The sequence below is a fragment of the Budorcas taxicolor genome, chromosome 5 (assembly GCF_023091745.1).
Source record: "Budorcas taxicolor isolate Tak-1 chromosome 5, Takin1.1, whole genome shotgun sequence".
NCBI lineage: Eukaryota > Metazoa > Chordata > Mammalia > Artiodactyla > Bovidae > Budorcas > Budorcas taxicolor.
The window spans coordinates 157,665,754-157,684,620 of NC_068914.1; the positions used below are offsets into that span (position 1 = coordinate 157,665,754).

Consider the following 18,867-nt stretch of genomic DNA (forward strand, 5'->3'; position numbering starts at 1 on the left):
GGGGAGCCCATGCTGATTCCCACCGTTCACTCTAACTGGAACAGACTGCAGAGTGGATGCCTCACTCGGTGAACAGATGTGGAAGCTCACGCTGGGTGAGCCACCGTGTGAGCCAGGGGCACACGGGGTAGGGCTGTGGGGGCGTGGAGGAACGGGGTTCCAGGAGAGGAATTGGCTCGTGCAGGGGTGTGGAGCTGTGTGCGGGGGAGTGTCTCTGAACTCATCTCGGGCTCCCCTGCTGCAGGGGTCTCGGCCACCCACAGGCTGACCTGGGGGCTGAAAGCAGCCTCGGGAGCGAGCCTGCCTTGGTGCTGCTTGGTACCAGGGACGTGTAAGAACTTTAATCCGATCCTCTTTGTCGCTTGCCCTGCGCCCACCCTGCGTCAGACGTGAGAAACGCACCCCTGCCCTTCTCAGGAGCTCGCGTGCTGCCCCTAGGAGAGGACGGAGCGCCTCGGGGCTGTGTGTGTACACTGGGAGGGTGACGTGCTTGTCCCGGAGTCGGAGGCAGCTCTGCGAGAGGAGATGAAGCAAAATGGGTTTTGAAGGATGATGACAAGTTCTCCAGGAAGGGAGGGGACTGCGGCCTGGCCCCTGAGGCAGAGCAGAGAGCGCACAGTAAGGCCCGCAACTGGAAAAGGGCTCCCTAGCCACAGGGAGAACAGGAGCGGGTGGGGGCTGGGGAGGAGCCGTGCTGTGAAGGTGGGGAAGGCGAGGAAGGCGCGGGAGGGCAACCTCGAGCACACACTGCAGGGAGAGGCGCCACAGGCAGGGCCCGAGTGCGCAGGGACGTGGCCGGGGGTCACGCTGCTGTCAGAAGGCGGAGGGCTCGGGGGACCCAGGAACCAGCCAATGCACTAACTCACGGGAGAGTGGAGCGTGCCTGCAGGCAGAGGGTGGGGGCGGCCCTGGGGCCACAAGGGGCTCCAGGCAGCAGGCTACCCCTGATCCCAGCCCTCTGTCCATTTTCTCACTCAGCATGGGTGCTCTCAGGAGTTGGAAAGACGTGGGTTTGGATCCTGACTGTGCTAATCACTCACTAGGGGACAAATCGCTTCTCAATCTCCGTTCCTCTCGGCAGGATGGGAGAACACAGCCGCACGGCGCCAGACCGTTCCGGGGTCTGATGACCCATGCCACCGTCTGGGCACGGTGCTTGTCACCCAGTGGTACCAGTGACAGCTGACAGTTTTACTCACTTCCGGTCCAGGCAGTCCACTAGGGAACAGAGTGTACTCATAGCATCTCATTTTGGTCCTCATAAAAATTTCTATAATGAACACTGACGTTTGTCCCATTTTACAGACAGAAGTGAGGCCACGGGACTCATAGCAGAGAAGGGAACTGGGGCCAGGGCCAGCTACCCCTGCACCGTCCACACGAGGAGGCCGATGCCACGAGGCACTGGGGTCCCTGCAGGGCGGCCTGGCCGGGGCTGGCGGGAGGCCAGGCCAGGAGAAGGGCGTGAAGCTGGGCTCACCAGCCAAAGGAGTTGTTTATGGGGTGGGAGGCTCGTAAAAAATAATGGGCTGAATTTATTGTCCCCGCCTCAAGAGCCGTTCTGGACTGCAAAGGGCCAGGACAGGCCTTCTCCCGCAGCACCATAAATCTTCCTGCTAAATGTGAGAGCTGTCTGGTCTCCCGCCCACCTGGTCTGTGGGCGGGGTGAGGAGGTGCGGGGGTGGGAAATGAGGAGAAGCCCCCCAGGAGCAGCCAGGGGCGCAGCCCTGAGGCTGAAGGTGAGGATTCTCCGGAGAGGCCACTGTTGCCCTCATTTAAAAGAGAAAGTTCCCAGCCACACACACTCACGGGAACCCAGCACCCATGGCTGATGACAGCGAGCCCTGGAACAGGGCTGGGGATGTCCCCGACTCTGCAGGGCCCACACTGGGGCCCCAGGTCAAGGCCTGGCCCAGACCTCAAGATGCGGGAATCACGTCCCAGGAAGCGGTGGGCGCCGGGCAGCCAGGCACACTGATGGGACCCTGAGCTAACGTCTGGTGGGGGTGGCTTGGGAGGGACGGTGAGCCTCTGTCCGCAGACATTTGAGTCTGGAGGACCCGCCTGCCAATGCAGCAGACCTGGGTTCGATCCCTGGGTCCGGAAGATCTCCCAGAGAAGGAAACGGCAGCCCGCTCCAGTATTCTTGCCTGGAGAATCCCACGGACTCGGGAGCCTGGCGGGCTGCAGTCCATGGGGTCGCAGAGTCAGACACGACTGAGCGACTAAACAACCACAACAACGGGTTGGAGCAGGAGAAAAACTAACATTGGTGTCAGAAATCTGGCCCCCGTCCGAGTGCTGCTTCGAGGCATGGGCGCCGCTGGGGTTCCCTGCTGTGCTGGGGTGACGGTGCTCGCCCGAAGCTCCTCCCGGGGGGGCTGCAAGCCTCACAGTGAGCTGTTGTGAAAGCACCGTGAAAGGAGAGGGTGGGGACGGGCCGCCGAGGACACCTGCTGCTGAGACGGGTGACACCTCCTGCTCCCCAAGAGCAGCTGGACAGCAAAGTCTGGAGGAGGGTCAAGGACCAGCTGAGGCGGGTGGGGGAAGGGCCCCGGACGAGGGCTGGGCCGGACGGAAGGTGCAGCTGCCTCCGGTGAGAGCCACCAGTCCTCTGCCCTGACCCAACCCCAGGGACTGGGGCCCGAAAACTCCCCAGGGGCCTCTGTGGAGGAGCCCCCATCTCCTCCCCATCCTGGGGGGGTACGGGGTTCAGGGCCTGAGGGCAAGGCTTCGGGCTGCGGCTGACCTGGGCGGCTGTGGGTTCAGGGCCCCTGCGTGACTCCAGGGTCTGAGAGCTCTGAGAGCGGCTGGGTGGGGAGCGCTTTCCTCTAAGTGCCGCGGGGGAGCCCAGCCCCCTTCCCTGGCCTGGCCACGAGGTGGCTGAAGGGCGGAACCGCCGGCCGGTAGGTTGCCATCCCCACACCCCTGATCTCTGCTGGGAGATCAGACACTCCAGAGGCCCTGCTCCTGTCCCAGCCAGGCTCCTGAGCTTGTCCTCACATCCGCCACCCTGGCCACCTCTTCAGGCCCCAGGCCGAGCGGGCCAGAGAGCCTGGGGGCTTGTGAGTGCAAGCTGCCCGGGGTGCCTGAGGTCAGGACAGTGAGCTGGAGGCTGAGCAGGACCGGGCTTGCAGTCTCTTGAAAAGTAGAGACTGGCTGGTCCTGCTTTGGGCCACAGGCTCCCCTCCGGGGCTCCTGGTTCCGGAAAGAACAAAGCCCCACGTGGTCCAGAGCCAACCTCCCCTGAACCACTCTGCACCGATGTGATGCGGGGACCGGGCCTCTCTGCAGACAGGCCTGCCTGCCCTGCCTCTCACCCTCCCCTCTGCCCCTCCTGTCCACTCACACTGCCCCCTTATGAGTTCCGGGCCCTGATGGCCGCCAGTGCCGCCTCCCAGGAAAGGGCTTCATCTCCCTGCCCACCCACGGCGGGCAGTGATCTTTCCGCAATGTGAATCATACCCCCACTCCTGGGGCCGACAAGGACCCTGTCACGCTCACAGCAAAGTTCAAACCGCTGCCAAACACGGCCTCCTGATCCTCTCTCTCACTTCCTGAAGCCCTGGGTCTGGTTTCAGGCTCCAGGATGCAAACCCTCTCCAATGGGCAAGAAAGGCTGTGGGCACGCTGACTCTTCTGGCCCCCAGAGCAAAGCTGGAAGCTTAGACGGCAGGGACCCCCTGGCCAGAGGCAAGAGGCCAGGCTGGCCTGAGTGAAGGGCCCAGAGAGGGGACAGCTGGGCAAACACAGGCTGAAAAGATGGGAAGGGTGCAGGGGTGGCTAGAGCAGCAGCAGACGCAGAGTCCCAAAACAATGCCGTGAGGAAAGTCTCAGGCGCAGGCCAGGGCTCACATCTGAGTCCCCTGTCCCTCCGGTGAGGCTGCAGGCTTACAGGAGTTACCTGAGGTCAGGACAACCCTGGCAACCAGCCTGCCAGGCGCTGCCACAGAGTTATCTCCTCAGTTAGACGGCGCTAGGGGGTGACGGTGCCTGAGGGGCCCTCCTTGCTCCAGACAGCATCCCAGAACTCAGGCCCGGAAAGCAGAAAGACTGCACCTCTGTCTGGGGTTTCTGCCAGGACCCACGTGGCCCTGGGTGCACTATCTGCCTCTGTCATTTGCTATCTGCACATGGGAGTAATCGTACCCCCACTCCAGGGGTTAAACGAGGTAATATTAGGGTGACCATATGTCTTATTTCTCCTGGGACAGTCTCAGTAGCCTCGGCCTACTAACGCCGGCTTCCTGGCGTCCCTGCGGCTCTCCAGTGATGTAAGAGGTGACCGTGGGGGGAAGCTGGGCAAAGGGTATGTGGGATCTCACTTTACTATCTCTCCATGTCCTTAGACTCTATAATTATTTCAAAATCAAAGATTAAAAAAAAAAAACCCATTGTTTCGTCTCTAGTTACAAACTTACAGATACAACGAACAGGTCCTAAAAATATTTCACGCAGGGTCTAATACACCAAAAGATAAACTCTAGAGCCGTCCTCACAATCACCCAGAGCACGCCTGCAGGCTCGGACACAGGTGGAAGCGGCTCCCGGCTCCCGGGAGCACACAGCCGTCACAGAGCCCAAGGCCCTTCCGGACGAGCTGGGGGGCCCTCAGGCTCCCGCGAGAGTACATGCAGATCCCTGGGTGCCGGGTACACAGCAACACCCCTCTACAGCCGGGGGTGTGGGATGGTGGACAACAGCTGGATGAGAAGAGCTACTTCCAGCTCCAAGGCCGGGCCCTTCAGCACGGGGCCAGAATTCTGGTCCTCAGAGGAGAGGCTGTCTGGGTCACCAAGCTCATAACAAAAGCTGTGACTTGTAGGGAAGAGAGGCTGGGCCAACTTAGGCTGCTCCTCTGAGGAGAGCAGGGAAGTGGGCAGGCCATCTCTGGACACCTCCTCCGCCAAGGGTTTTCTGAACTCCTGGGGCTTAAAGAGGCACCCTTGGTACCCGGGACGCTCACACCTGTGGAGCTGCAGGTGGCGTCAGCAAGGGGGTATCTCTGCTTCTCCAGGCCCCTCCGCACCTGGCCAGCTGCACAGAGGACTGCGAGCCTCACGGGAACCCTCCGCATGGTCTGCCCAGGCTCAGAGGCCAGCCCGCCCGAGCGCGGGGCCTTCCGTGCCACTGGCTGCGTCTGTGGGGAAGTTTCCCACCTGCTCTGTGCCTCGGTTGCTTTGTCAGTGAGGGTGCAGGAAGGCCCCAGGAAACATAGCTCTCACCACCGTTTCTACTGAGTGCAGTAGAAGCCAAGCTTCCTTTCTCCTGGCTCCCACCTCTGGTTTTGGCTGGAGCCAGCGTCACCCTCGATGCCAAAAGACCCTGATGCTGGGAGAGACTAAAAGCGGGAGGAGAAGGGGACGACAGAGGATAAGAGGGTTGGATGGCATCACCGACTCAATGGACATGAGTTTGAGCAAACTCCGGGAGTTGGTGATGGACAGGGAGGCCTGGCGTGCTGCAGTCCACGGGGTCGCAAAGAGTCGGACACGACTGATCAACTGAACTGAACTGAACTGAGTGTCACCCTCGATGCCAGATCTTGAGCTTTGTGAAAACGCAGCCGTGAGTGCCACCAGGAATGCCGGTGGTGGGTGGGCAGTGCAGTTTCCTAGCCATATTTATACGTGCGTTGAAACAGGCTCAGGAGGACATTGAATGCAATCAGGTAAACCCATGAAGTCCCTGCTGGGAGAATGCCAGCCTGACATCTGCTCTGTGTGGGCCTCAGCTTTGCAGGGACACGGCTGCCCAGCTGTCCTGTGGCCAGTTCCTGGGCATCAGACAAGGGAAAGGAAGCAGCCCGTTAGGACTTCGGGGTGTGGTAAACAGTGCGACGGCCTGGCAGAGCCTCTGGGTGCCTACCCTTCGACCCAGGGACCACAGCGTCCACTAGCAAGTACTAACCAGGACCCTAGTGGCACAACCCGAGGATGTAGAGCGCCCGGGCCCAGGTAGCCGCCACCCTCCGACCTCCCTCGGTCCTTTGCCACAGGCCCCCGTCAGCGCAGGGCACGCAGGCAGCGGGGAGAACACTGCCCTCGGCAGCCAGCAGTGACGGGGGTGGGAGACAGCCAGCCCCAAGCACAGAGGGCCAGCTCGGGACAGACTGTGCAGTGAGCGGGCGCTCTCGCCAGGGCTGAGGGGGGCACCAGGCAGTAGACAGGGTGGGTGGGCACGCTGGGACTGGGGGCGGGGGGAGGGAGGAGCAGGAGCAGACAGGGGCCTGAGGTCCTCTTTGTGTCTTGGTTCCCAACTGTCTGTGCCCAGCGCAGCCTGGCACAGTGCCCACACCTCCATGGGGAGGACGGGGCTGGGCACTCCTGGAGGGCAGGGGCCAGTTTGACCTCTGCAGCCCTCAGTGGGTCATGTGGCAGGCGAGCCAGTGCAGAGAGGTCCCTGACGATGAGGCCTGACTCCTGACCGCCTCTCCACACTCAGTGGAAGCTCGGGCTTCAGCCAGCAGCCAGCACGCATCTGCAGAGCGCTGCTCACTGTGCACCCAGGCCCTGACTGCTGCTGGCTCTGGACTCCGGCCCAGCGAGGGGCAGGCCCTGTCCTCACTGGGCCTGTTTCCTCGTCTGTGATAAGTAACAATAAGAAGAGCCCACATTTGCTGGAATTTTTTAATGACCTCTTTTTAACCCTATGAAGTAGGTTCTATGCCCATCCCCACTTCACAGACCTGGTGCAGAGAGGGTAAGCGACTTGCTCAAGGTCACACAGGTGACAGGGTGGGGAAGCTGGGATTCCAGTCCCAGGCTGTGGGGCCCCAGAGGCTGGGCTCCTGATCACGAAGACTCCAGGGCCCTCAGGGCTGGGCGTTGGCATGGACAGCCCCTTAAACCCCCTGCCAACCTGTCCTGCTTCCTACGACTGTGGGGACAATGTTGTAGGGGGCTTCCTCTCCCTCGGGCGCCTTTCATGACCAGCACAGACCAGACCGCTGTGGGCGTTCTGCTGAGGCTTCAGAGCACAGCCGTGCCACATAGCTTGCGGTGCAGGGGAGGGGCACATGTAGCTCGTATCTCAAACCCACCTCCGTTGGCAACAGCAGCGGCCCAGGATCAGTGCCAGTGTGGGAGTGGTCCTTCACCAGGCTGGCCAGGAGACCCTTCCTACCGCATTCTCCACTGTTCAGACAACACTAGAGCCCCTAGGAGCCCCAGATCCCTCCCTCCAGAGGGTTTTTTCTCAGCACATTATTATAAGGTAACTCCTAGCACCCTTAGACTAGGAGACCCAACCAGTTCATCCTAACAGAAATTAGTCCTGAATATTCATTGGAAGGACTGATGCTGAAGCTGAACCTCCAATACTTTGGCCACCTGATGCAAAGAACTGACTCTTTGGAAAAGACTCTGATGCTGGGAAAGATTGAAGGCAGGAGGAGAAGGGGACGACAGAGGATGAGATGGTTGGATGGCATCACCGACTCGATGGACATGAGTTTGAGTAAACTCCGGGAGTTGGTGATGGACAGGGAGGCCTGGTGTGCTGCAGTCCAAGGGGTCTCAAAGAGTTAGACACGCCTGAGTGACTGAACTGAACTGAACTGAGGAGCCTCATTTAGCACCGAATCCCCTTTCTAGATGGAAAGCTTCACAGAGGCCATGCCTGCTTTTCCTCACGCTGGGACCCCGGGGACCAGAGGCACCGGCACATGACTGGCGGAGCCAGCGAGCTGCCATCATGCAGCTCTCCAGGCCTTTTGGAGCTCCTTCTCCTCCCGAAATCAGTGCTGCTCAGACTGAAAGAAAGAATTCTTTACTGGAAGGAAAGGGAAGAGTTCATCCAGGAGTCAACACCTTCTTGGAGCACAGATACAACATAAGTTTAAAAAAAAAAGAGCAAGCACGGGAGAGGGAGAGTGCGAACACGCTGGTTGCTTGGCCCATCTACTCAGGGGCCAGGAAGCCCCCCGGGCCCCTCTCCCTGGTGCACCCTGGCTGCAGGGTGACAGACGGGCTATGGCGTGCTGGGCTGGAGGCTGAATGGGAGGTGAGCGTGGGCTGTGCTGGTGCCTGAACCAGCTCCCGCAGGTGCTAAGCAGACGGATGGGCCACGGACCTCAGCGGCTCTGCGTTCCCTCTCACCAAGAGCACAGCCTGTGTCCCCAGATCAGGCATGAGTTCTAAAGGCTTGAAGAAGCTGCCTCCGTGACTTGCTACCCCTAGGGCAGGCACTGCACTTGACCCCTTCAAAGCATGTCCCCTAACCGAGCTCTCACTGGCCTGGGAGGGATTACTGGTCCCAATTTACAGACAAGGAAACCCAGAGAAGCAGGAGGGAGTAACTGCAGAGGCCACGTCACCCGTGGAGATGGAGAAAGACTGAGAACCTGACCCCCCACGCCCAGCCCGGCCAGATCCACACGCCTCGGGTCAGGGTTTGCGCTGGCGCCCGGGAGGCAGGGTCGCTCGGAAGGGCTGAGCCTTGTGTCTTGGCCGGGGGCCTGGACTGACCCTGGCTGACCCTGCTCATGCGCCTAGTCTCCTCTAATGAAACCCAGCTCAGGGGAGGCTCCTTCAGGGCGTCAGGAAGAGTCAGCTGACTTGAGGACTCTTGATTTGGGAAACAGAGGCCATTGAGGTACAAAACAAGCTGGGTCTCAGCACCCTGGACGTGCTGTGACTCTGAGCTCTAACAGTCATCACCGATGTCAACACACAGTCAGGACGGACACCCATCATGGCAACCGGCAGGCTCGGGAGGGAGCAGCTTGTCTGGTCAGCCCCTGCACGAAACCCAAACTCGGGCTCATGTTTCACCAGCCTCGTGGCGTCTGGCCGCTGCCAAGCTCCCCTCTTCCTGGGCAATCTATGCCCACCATCCCACCCTTCACTCTGTGTTTCCCGAGAGTCTGGTCCACCCGCCTCAGGGCCTTTACACACGCCTGCCCCAGGGCCTTTACACACGCCCACCCCAGGGCCCTTACGCACGTCCGCCCCAGGCCTTTACACACGCCTGCCTAGCCCTCCCTGGCGCCTCCCACAGCCACTCTCCCTCCTCGCCCGACGTCAGCTCACAGGCAGCTTCCTCCAAGAGGCCTGCGGCACCTGCCTGTTTCTCCACCTGATTTCTCTACTTACAGCTTCATCTCGTCACAGCGAGCGACACGGGCTGGAATCCTGACTGCCAGGTCCCTAGGGTACAACCTCAGGCAGGTCCCCTGAGCTGACTGGGTTTAAGCTCCCCCGCCATGCCAGGCTCCTGTGAGGGCCCAGAGCAGAGTGAGCTCGTGACCCCACAGCAGCCGCTGTCGCTGCCCGCCACAACACTGAGTCCCGTCCCTGGCTGGCGCCAGGGCCTGCCGGGTGACACCCCTGGCACACCAGTGCTCACCGGCTGCACCAGGACCCGGGCAGAGCATACACAGCCCGGCTGAGGAGGGGCCACCCGCCCTGTAAACCCTGCTCCCTGATGAAAGCAGGCCTCGCTGCCCCCTGCCACGGACGCTCACTCTTCCTCACAAATCTGCTTTCCATGAAACTCGATTTGGGGTCGGGGTCCTCACTTTGGGCAGCTTCACCCCACACCCACAGCTGGGAGGTCTTCCACGTGGACGTCGGGCCCATGCGCCCGAAGCAGGCACCCTGGGAACGGCAGAGCGGGCTTTACCGCCGGTTGGCCCAACCCGGAGAGCAGCACCTGCCCTTTTGACTCCCTGCCTTTCAGTGTGGACGTCTCGCTGGCCTCCCGCTGGTGCCGTGGACTGGAGGCGAGGCCCGTGCAGGATTTCCCTCCAGCACCTCCTCCGTGTCTCGGGTCCGTGCCGGGGTAGGGGCTGAGGCTGGGGCCAGGGGGCTGCTACCTGCTCCTCCTTTGGCGTCTACTCCCTTGACTGCTCAGAGCAGCCAGGCTGCAGGAGCGCACGGCCTGCCTTGAGATGGCTGGATCTCGCCATTATTTTAAGGAAGACGCGCCTCCACGGCTTCCAAGAAGCTGTTCCCTCTGCCTGGAAGCCCCTCTCCTCTGAGCATCTGGGTCCTGGCTTCTAACGAGTTGTCCCATTTCACAGCCCTGCTGCCTTGGGCTCCAAATGGCCACCACCGCTCTGCACCTTCTGGGCTTGGCTGGGGCTGTCTCCAGGCTCCCCAGGCACTCCAGTTGGCTGGAGTCTTCCCTGTCCCTCTCTACCGCCCCCCAGGCCGGCGCCCCCATCCCACCTGGTCTACAGAGGGCAGCTGGCTCCTGGCCACAAGGACCCCCTGTTGACTGGTGACCCAGTGAACATGCAAGAGATCAAGAAACCAGCAGCCCGGCCTGGTCAGACCTCGAGCCCCCACTGTGGGAAGGGAACAAGAGAGAACGGCCAAACTCACCCTGCCCACCGCCAGCCCCCAGCCCAGAACGGATAAAGTGGCTTCTCTGGCGGCATCTGCCCATCTGTGGCCCCAAGTACCTGCCACACAAAAGCACCAGGGACACCAGCAGCCCTGCCGCAGGAGTGGAGGGAGGGAGGGAGCCGCGAGGAAACCCTGCAGGCCCAACCCCAGAGGCACAAAACAGCCCTCCCGGCCGCCCCCAGAGCTCCCTGCCCTGACCCCGAGGCCCCCGGAATGCAGGCGCGCAGAGGCGCCCCGGGGCCCGGCTCCGCGGGGCGGGGCTCACCGGTGGAGCGGTGGATGCAGGTGTGCTGGTTGTCGCTGAGGAAGAAGCCGCCGTGGCACTGGCACTCGTAGCTGCCCATGGCGTTGACGCAGATCTGCTGGCAGCCTCCGTTGCTGTCCTGACACTCGTCCACATCTGCGGCAAGAGAAGGGGGCAGAGAGGTCGTACCTGGGGCTGCAAGGGAGGCGCGGTCAGCGAGAAGGCCGAGGAGGCCATCGGCTCCCCCCGCCGCAGAGCGCGGCTGCAGAAGCACCCCGCGGCGATTCTCCACCGCGGTACTGCGTGGAGTTACCCCCCAGTGGGAGACAGTCACGATGGCCCTGGCTTTCCCGTGTGCCCAGCACTACTCTGAGCACCTTACCTGCTGTAGCTCCTTTAATTCTCACAGAAACCCTGCACAGCACAGGTACTGGCCTATGTTACAGATGAGGAAACTGAGGGAGCGAGGCCGAGTGACGTGTCCCAGGTCACACCGCGGCAGGCTCCACACCTGGCTCTCGGTAACGGCACCTGGCCCTCCCTCTCTCTGAAGACCTGCAACCCGCACCGTCTCCCCCTGACGTGAAGGGCCTGGCCAAGCAAACCCCACTGTCCCCTTTCTTCAGTCACACCTCAGATCGACAACCAGCAGCACAGACCTTGGCGCGAGGGAGAGGCTGGAGGCCAGGGCAGCCTGCTTTCTGCCTCGCAAATTGATTTCAAAACCCCAGAGAAGGGGAGGTTTTTAAAAGGCCCTGACCTCTGGCTGCCAAGACTGCCGCGGAAGGCTGCCAAGCGGTCTTTCCCACTCTCTGGGAGAGACAGACCTCAGGGCCGACACTCATTTTTGACCAGAGGCTGCTGGCACAAAGGGTGCTATTGGCTGAAAAGAGTCTTTATGGAGCTCTGGTCTTGAACAGAACAGCATGTTTCAATTACCGAAGTCATAACCCCCTACACTGTCAGTTTGTTTAATGAAAGAAGGGCTTCTTAAACCTTAATGTGCCATGTCTGTATTGTCATTTTAATAGGCAACTCTATGAAACCACAAAGGCAACGTGAGCTACTGGCTGCTTCGAGCCAAGCCCACAACCCCTAATACACAGGCCTGTGCATGCACGCGCGTGTGCACACACACACACACACACACTCACTTTGGCACTGAACTTTTTAAACAGTTCTTTTCAACACAGCCATCTTTCACAACTGGAACCAAAAGGATGTGAAAAGGTAAAGCGTCAGGCAGACTGACCTGCCCTGAACCGGGGAGGACACAGCACTGGCACTCTGTCAGCTGGGTCCTGCTTAGGCTCGGGGACAGCAGACCACTTCACCACCCACGAGACCACGCGGCAGCCTTTGAGGCCGACGGCGAGGCAGGTCATTCCTCTCCCGTGAGCTCAAATGTCGGCCGCGTGGTTGCCAGGAGGGAGGCAGGGCTCTGAACTCGAAAAGCCACCAACAGTTACAGCTGAAATGGTAGAGGCGGCTCTTGCTGAGAGGAGGCTGAGAGGGGGCCCCGGGGGAAGCTGGGAGGGGTGGAGAGGGATTTTTCTGAAGCCCTTTCTCCACTCAACACGTCTTACTGACGGCTCCCTAAAGGCCCAGCGTCAGGGTCACCTTGGCTGAGGCGCCTCCCCTCCGCCCCCCAGCAGTCTGCCCCTACCCACACTAGACTGTGAACAGCTCTGGGCCCTGTTCCTCCTCCTAATGACAACACAAAGCTAACCTCCCCCGAGTGGTCATCAAGTGTTATGCACTTGATCCTTGCTGCAACCATGAGCAATAGGTTGTGTTACTGACTCCCTTTTACAGATGAGGACGCTGAGGCGAAGAGAGCTGAAGTAGTTTGGACAAAGTCACACAGCTGCCTGGAGCCAAGGCAGGACTCAGACCTGCTGTCCAGCTCCTGAGCATGTGCCTTGGGGCCCACTGCGAAGCCAGTCACGCCAGCAAGCATGTTCGGATTCAGGAGATGAAGAACCCCAGCTGCTCTTCAAGTGAACGCAAGCTGGGTGTCACCTTGAACTTGTCCATAAACCCCCCAGCTACCAACGCAAAGACGAGCCAGCCTGCAGGAGTAACTAAGCAGAGTCCCAGCCTGCCGAGGCTGCCCTGAACCGTCTGTTAACACCCGCCAGGGGCTCCGCCGCCTGCAGTCCGGCGCACACATAACGGTGACGTCTGAATCCTGGGAGCTGCTCCTGGGACTCAGGCCAGACCTCCTTCAAGTCACATTCTTCGAGGTTCTTAAAGAGTCTTTGCTCTGTACCTCAGCTTCCCCAGCCCTAGAAAAGGTTCAACTGGTAAAACAGACAGCTCTCGAATACAGAATTCATGGTGTGGAGACACTACGCTCACCCCATCATCAGTGAACTCCCTGGGGCCGCCCACTGGGCCTGGCCCACTTCCTCGATGCACTGGAAGCTGGGAACCCAAGGTGCTGATGTCACACAGCTACAGAGCTGCAGCGGGCTGGCAGGGTGGCTGGGCCTTGGGACGGGGCTGTTTATACTAGCAGGGAACAATGACTCTCCAACACTGATGAATAATTTGAAACAAATGTGAAGCCATGTAAACATTTCTTTTCCCCACTCCCAAATGATAAAGCCCCAAGATTAAGCAGGAGGGAAGAGGGGACTAGCCCCTTGGCACTCTTTCTCCACCGTGGCCCTCGCACAGGCCTCCCCCAACTTGGGCAAGTAATCACAGCCTCAGACTCCCTTTGGGGAGTCTGAGGCCATTACCAGCTTCTCTAGCGAGTGGATTAAGGGTCTTAGGCCCACCTCATACCCCTCACACCCCTGTGTCTGCATACCTACAGATGCGACCCACAGTGAGGTCTGCATAGTGACCAACGGGGGTGGCTGGTCCTTGAGATGCCTGCCCACTGGCCTAGGACAGACTGGGGTCCCCTGGAGACCCTGATCAGGCCCGCCAGAGCACTATGGGAAATATTAGCTCCGGGGCCCTCCTGACGGGGCCGAGCCCACTACGCACTGCTCCTTGGCTCCCAAGAACATGGCATATTCCGTTGTAACAGGGGCCCCATGGCAAGGAGAGCACCCACATCTGGGAGTCGGACAACCTGAGTTCTGTCCCCGGCCTGTGGCCCGTGTGATGTGGCGAGATCTCGCCCACAGGAGGAACTCAGGCTGCGTCCTCCAGGAAGCCCTCCTGGAGTGCCTGGGACACGCGCAGTCCTCTTCCTGCTCTCCAGGCGGCTCCATGCACGGAGGGGCCCCTCTGTGGGAGCCCCCGCCCCCTACATGTTGACTGCAAGGCGCCGGGAGCCTTTTTATCATAAATGATAGCCCTCATGGCTGGCCAGGTCCCAGCTGGGAGGCCCAGGCACTATCTTAACATATCTGCCCAATATATCCATACAGAGAGCGTTATTCTCAGCACGCTGATTCTCAGACGAGAAGTTGAGAGGGGAAGAGACTTGCCCAGTGCTACAAACCAGGCAGAAAGAGGACAGGAAGCCCTGTGGGTCTGGATCCAAAGCTCTTCCTTACTCTCCCATGACTCAGCCTCTCTGAGTGAGGACGCTTCTCGCCCAGTCATGGCAGCGACAGTCAGGTCCCTGGGTGTTTAGGCTACAGTCCTCCCCTGACCCGACATGCTCGTGCCTCCAAACCCCAGGGCAGAAGCCCCCTCCTCCCCGAAGTCTTCCTAGTCCTGGGCAGAATCTGCCGGCCCCTGGCCCCCAGCCAAGCTGATTTGTTTCCAACTGCCTCCCTTGGGCTTGGCCGTCCTGTCTGTGCTCTGGGCTGAAGACAGACCTGAGTCTCCTGCAGGTCCTTGCCCCCAGCAGAGGGTTGGGCTGGCTGGGTGCTCAGGAGTGAGCAGACACGCTGAGGGGCACGTGTGCCTGCATACCGCAGTGACGGGGAGCTCTGCCATAGAAGGTCGGTCCCCCGGAGCAGGGCGCTGTCCGGATTCCTTCTGGACTGGCCGCGGGGCTCATTCGGGGCTCTCCACAGGCGGCCCGCCTCTTCAGCCCCCCAAATCCCCCTGTTCTCCGAACTCCCGGTCAATCACACGTGCCTTCACGTGCACATGTGTACCTCTTCCCGGGACACCCTCGCCCTCTTTGTCCAGACAGAAGCCCTCGCCTTTGAAATCCACCGGAAATACTTTTCCTGCAAACACTGAGCCCCTGCTGTGTGCCCCACTCCCCGTGAGCTGCCAGGGCCCCAGAATGAGTGCCCTGGGTCAAGCCCCTGCTCACCAGGCCGCCGGTGTGTGAGACCTGAGCGTGGAGGCAGAGGCTCCGTGGAGGAGGTGACGGGAGACGAGGTGGGGTGGTCTGTGACTGAGGCTGGAAGACGAGGAGAGGAGCTGTGGAAGGTGCAGGGCACGGGTGGGGAGGGCCTGGGACCACTTGGGTGAGAGAGGATTCTGGAAGTTCCCATGGGCTGCACATCCCTCCTCGAGAAGATTCCACCAGGGCTCTCACTAGCCCAGCCCTGCCTGGGTCCTCCTGGCCCCTATTTCCACCAGTCCTGCTGGCAGAGGGGACAGTCCCCGGGGAAGACTGACAAGCCAGAGTGTCACCAACCAACCACCAAGGCCTCGGGTGGAGGCTGGGCCTATGCGCGTGAGGTGAAGGCCCGGAGCAAGCCTGCTTCCCGCCCACGACCCGTGATCCCCGAGCGGGCTCCCAGGGGGATGGGGGCGCGCTCTGCCTCTGAACCCTGCTGGCAGCCCGTGGTCCTTCATCATTATTTATGACCATGGCTGAATGTTCCCAGAAGGCAGGGAGCTCCTCGGTACAGGGCCTTGGCTCCAAAGCAGAGAGGAGGCCCCGTGGGCTCTGGGGCAGACGCTAGGAGGCTCCTCTTGGGAAACCCTTTTAATTGGCAACAGAAGATCTAAAAGGCAGAGTGAAGAAAGGACCCTGAAGGCTCCAGCGCTGTGAAGGTCTGGCACAGAGCTCATCGTGGGCTGCCTGGACCAGCCAGGTCTCCCTCTGGAAGGCACCAGCCTGCAGGAACTCCCCACCGCACCCCCCCCCCCGCCCCGCCCCGCCCCCTGACGAGAATGTGCTCCCTCCTGTAACACACACACATCTTCAGTTGAGCCTCTAGGACTGCTGGAGTGCTCCATCTTCTGGGGCAGGGTTGGGGTGGCAGGCCAGGGTGCTGGGAAGGGAGAGTCCCTGCCCTGGGGGCCTCGGCTGGTGTGGCTGGGAGAAGACACCCTCTGAAACAGATGGCCCCAGTGTAGTCTGGGGTAAAAGACATATACAGCCTGTATGCCTTGAGGGCTGCTCCCCAGCCGGAGGCCCTCAGCCTGGTGTGCATTGAGGATGGAAGGTGGGAGGGAGGGAGGGGGACTAGGGCACCAAGGAGGCCAAGCAGGGGTCAGGCTCCAGCTCTGCCTGCCCTGACCCAGCCAGGCTGGCCCAAGAAACCCCTGCCTCCGTGCACCCCACACTCAGCAGTCCCTGAGGCTGGTGGCTCTCCTCATCGCCCTGCCGTCTGTCCCACCTCCCACCCCGGGGCACAGCCTCACCTTGGGTCTCCGCCTCCCCTTACAGAAAATTCCACCAGGGCTCCACAAACCCAGCCCCAGATGGCCTGGCCTCTCTAGCCTCCTCCTCCTCAATCCCAGTGGCCTCAGTGAGGACTCTGGTGAGAACAGCACATAGCACCCCAAGCACCAAAGTGAAGTGAAGTTGCTCACTTGTGTCCGACTCTTTGTGACCCCATGGACTGTAACCTACCCGAGGAATTTTCCAGGCAAGAGTACTGGAGTGGGTTGCCATTTCCTTCTCCAGGGGATCTTCCTGACCCAGGGACTGAACCCGGGTCTCCCGCGTTGCAGGCAGACACTTTACTGTCTGAGCCACCAGGGAAGCCAAGCACCAAAGATGGAGTCCAAACAAGGTCTCTGGGGTCAGGTGCCCCCGCCCGCCTCTGCATTGCCCTGCATGAGCACAGCTTTGGGTGCTGCGGTCAGGAGAGACCAACCCTAGCTGTGACTTCTCCCCATTTCTGTTCAGTGTGCTCACCACTCACGTGGAAAAGGCCGCCCGCACCCCCACCAGTGGCTGACGGGCCCACTCCACCAGCCTGCGTGCAGTGATGGACGTGGCTGTTTTCCAGCAGGAAGGCTTCCAGAGCTGACACCAAGGGGCTGCAGGTCGACGTGCTTCTGAAAGGACTCTGCAGGCGGGGCTGTGGTTTGCCCATGAGGTCTGCTTTCTGGCCCAAGGTGCTGGTGTTTGTTTTTATTAATAGTTGACTGTTTGTCCTACTTTGGACCAAGAATCCAGGTTTGCAGTTATTTATAACGAGAAATTACTTCTGGATCCAGCTTTGGTTGCTTTGTGTTTCCCATGAGCGCTTCACAATTTGAAACAGAGACTCTGTGTTCTGCCTGAACCCCACCCATGTTCTGCCGGCTGCCAAGAGCCTACTGTGTGTCCGGCGCTGTGCCCGGCTCCGGCATCCCAGCTCCCAACAAGGGTCCGGGAACCGAGGCAGCAGCATTGGCCCGTCTCAGAAACCAAACTCAGCCTCCAACCCTGAGAACTCCCTCTTGGTCCCGGAGGACCGAGGCCCCAGCCCTCCTCCGGCTCCTTTCAGAAGGGAGGCTTAGGCAGAAAAGGCCTCTTGGCTATCGAGCGGCTCTTGCAAAATTGCATTTGATGAGTTAAGTGTAAATAAATGAGAACCAGATGGATTAGATTTCGGGTAAAATACACATGAGTCTTAGAGCAGCTTTGGGGCCTGGATTCCGCCAGATCCAGGATACTCCCCGAGCTGTCAGAAGTGCTGGCATAGCAGGCAGGAGGTGTGACTGGAGTCTCCCGGGACCCATCTACCTCCTGGTCTGGGGCATCAGCTGGGGCCCTCTCTGGGGCTCCTGGCTTCCCAGCAGGTTGGTCGTGTGCAGAAGACACAGGGTCTCCCATTGTAGCCCTGTTCTGACACCGAGCCCCTCGGGCTAGGCCGGAGTCCAAGCTCAGCACTGGGTGATGACTGGTGGGGTCAGCTTTGCAGACCAGCACGCTCACACCCAGACCCGAGGAGCCAGCCAGGGTGGGACAGAGCTCTGCTGAGGCTGCTGGCCCACAGGGTCTGGTCACTGCCTCCCTCAGCTGGGCCCCTCTTGTCCACGATCTCCCAGTGATGGCTGAGCAGCACAGAACATCTAAGGAATTTGCTGCCTAACTCCAACTGCTGACTGCTCCAGCTTACAATCACGGGTCTTATAAACACGTAGTCTATAAACATGTGTCTCCCTGAGACTACTACCTATGGGTCCTGGTTCCTGCCCTGCAAGTCATGGCCTCTGGGGTACAAGATTCAGTAAGGTCTCGCGATGTGACCTTGGCACCGTGCTTAACCATTTGGGGCCCTGGTTTCCTTCTCTAAAAGTCAGAGATAATAGTACTTGAGGCTGTTTGGGGGAATTAAGAAAATAATGGTGGTAAAACCCCTAGCACAGGGCTTCCCCGGTGGCCCAGTGGTTAGGAATCTGCCTGCCAGTGCAGGGGACTCGTTCAGGACTTTGATCCCTGGGCGGGGAAGAGTCCACACACCTCGAGGCAACTAAGTCTGTGTGCCACAACTACGGAAGCCCGTGCACCTCGAGCCTGGGCTCAGAGACAAGAGACGCCACCGCAGTGAGAAGGCCGTGCGCCACAACGACGATGAGCCCCCACTCGTCTCAACTAGAGACAGCCTGGGAGCAGCAGTGAAGACGCAGCCCAGCCAAGAATTAAAGACAAACATACATGGGCACTCAGCACAGTGCCAGCACACGCAGGGCACCGATCCGTCTTCACTACTGCTGCACAAAGCCGGCGCAAGCGCTGCAGGGCGTCACAAGGGCGGACACCCTCTGGGGGACGGCAAAGTCCCTCCTGAGCTGGGAAACCGACCACAAGCCTCATCCAAAGGGAGCACTCAGTCTTGCCTCGGCCTCCTGTTCTCCGAGCAGAGCGGCCTCAGCTTCCGGAATTGCTCCCTCCTGATACAGGTTCCGGCCTGCTCACCACCCGGGCCACCCTTCTCAGGGGACCACGACTACCAGCTGCTTAACAGTGCAGAGACGGCTACTCGAATCCTTGGCCCGCTTCTGAATTGAGGCTTAAACTTTTATTTATTTATTTTGGACTACGCTGGGTGGTCACTGCTGTGCGGCTCTTCCTCTAGTTGTGGTAAGTGGGGGTTATCTCTAGCTGCAGTTCGTGGTCTTCTCATTGAGGGGCTTCCCTTGCTGCAGAGCATGGGCTCTGCACACGTGGGCTTCAGG

General features: G+C 60.2%; 1 protein-coding gene across 1 annotated transcript in view; it reads right to left on the reverse strand.

The window, feature by feature from the left end:
• Positions 1 to 18,867, reverse strand: part of SCUBE1 (signal peptide, CUB domain and EGF like domain containing 1) — a 123,374-nt gene that overhangs the window by 64,464 nt on the left and 40,043 nt on the right. The window contains exon 4 of the mRNA XM_052640176.1: positions 10,618 to 10,752. Within this exon, the coding sequence (XP_052496136.1) occupies positions 10,618 to 10,752 (135 nt within the window). The remainder of the gene's footprint in view (positions 1 to 10,617; positions 10,753 to 18,867) is intronic.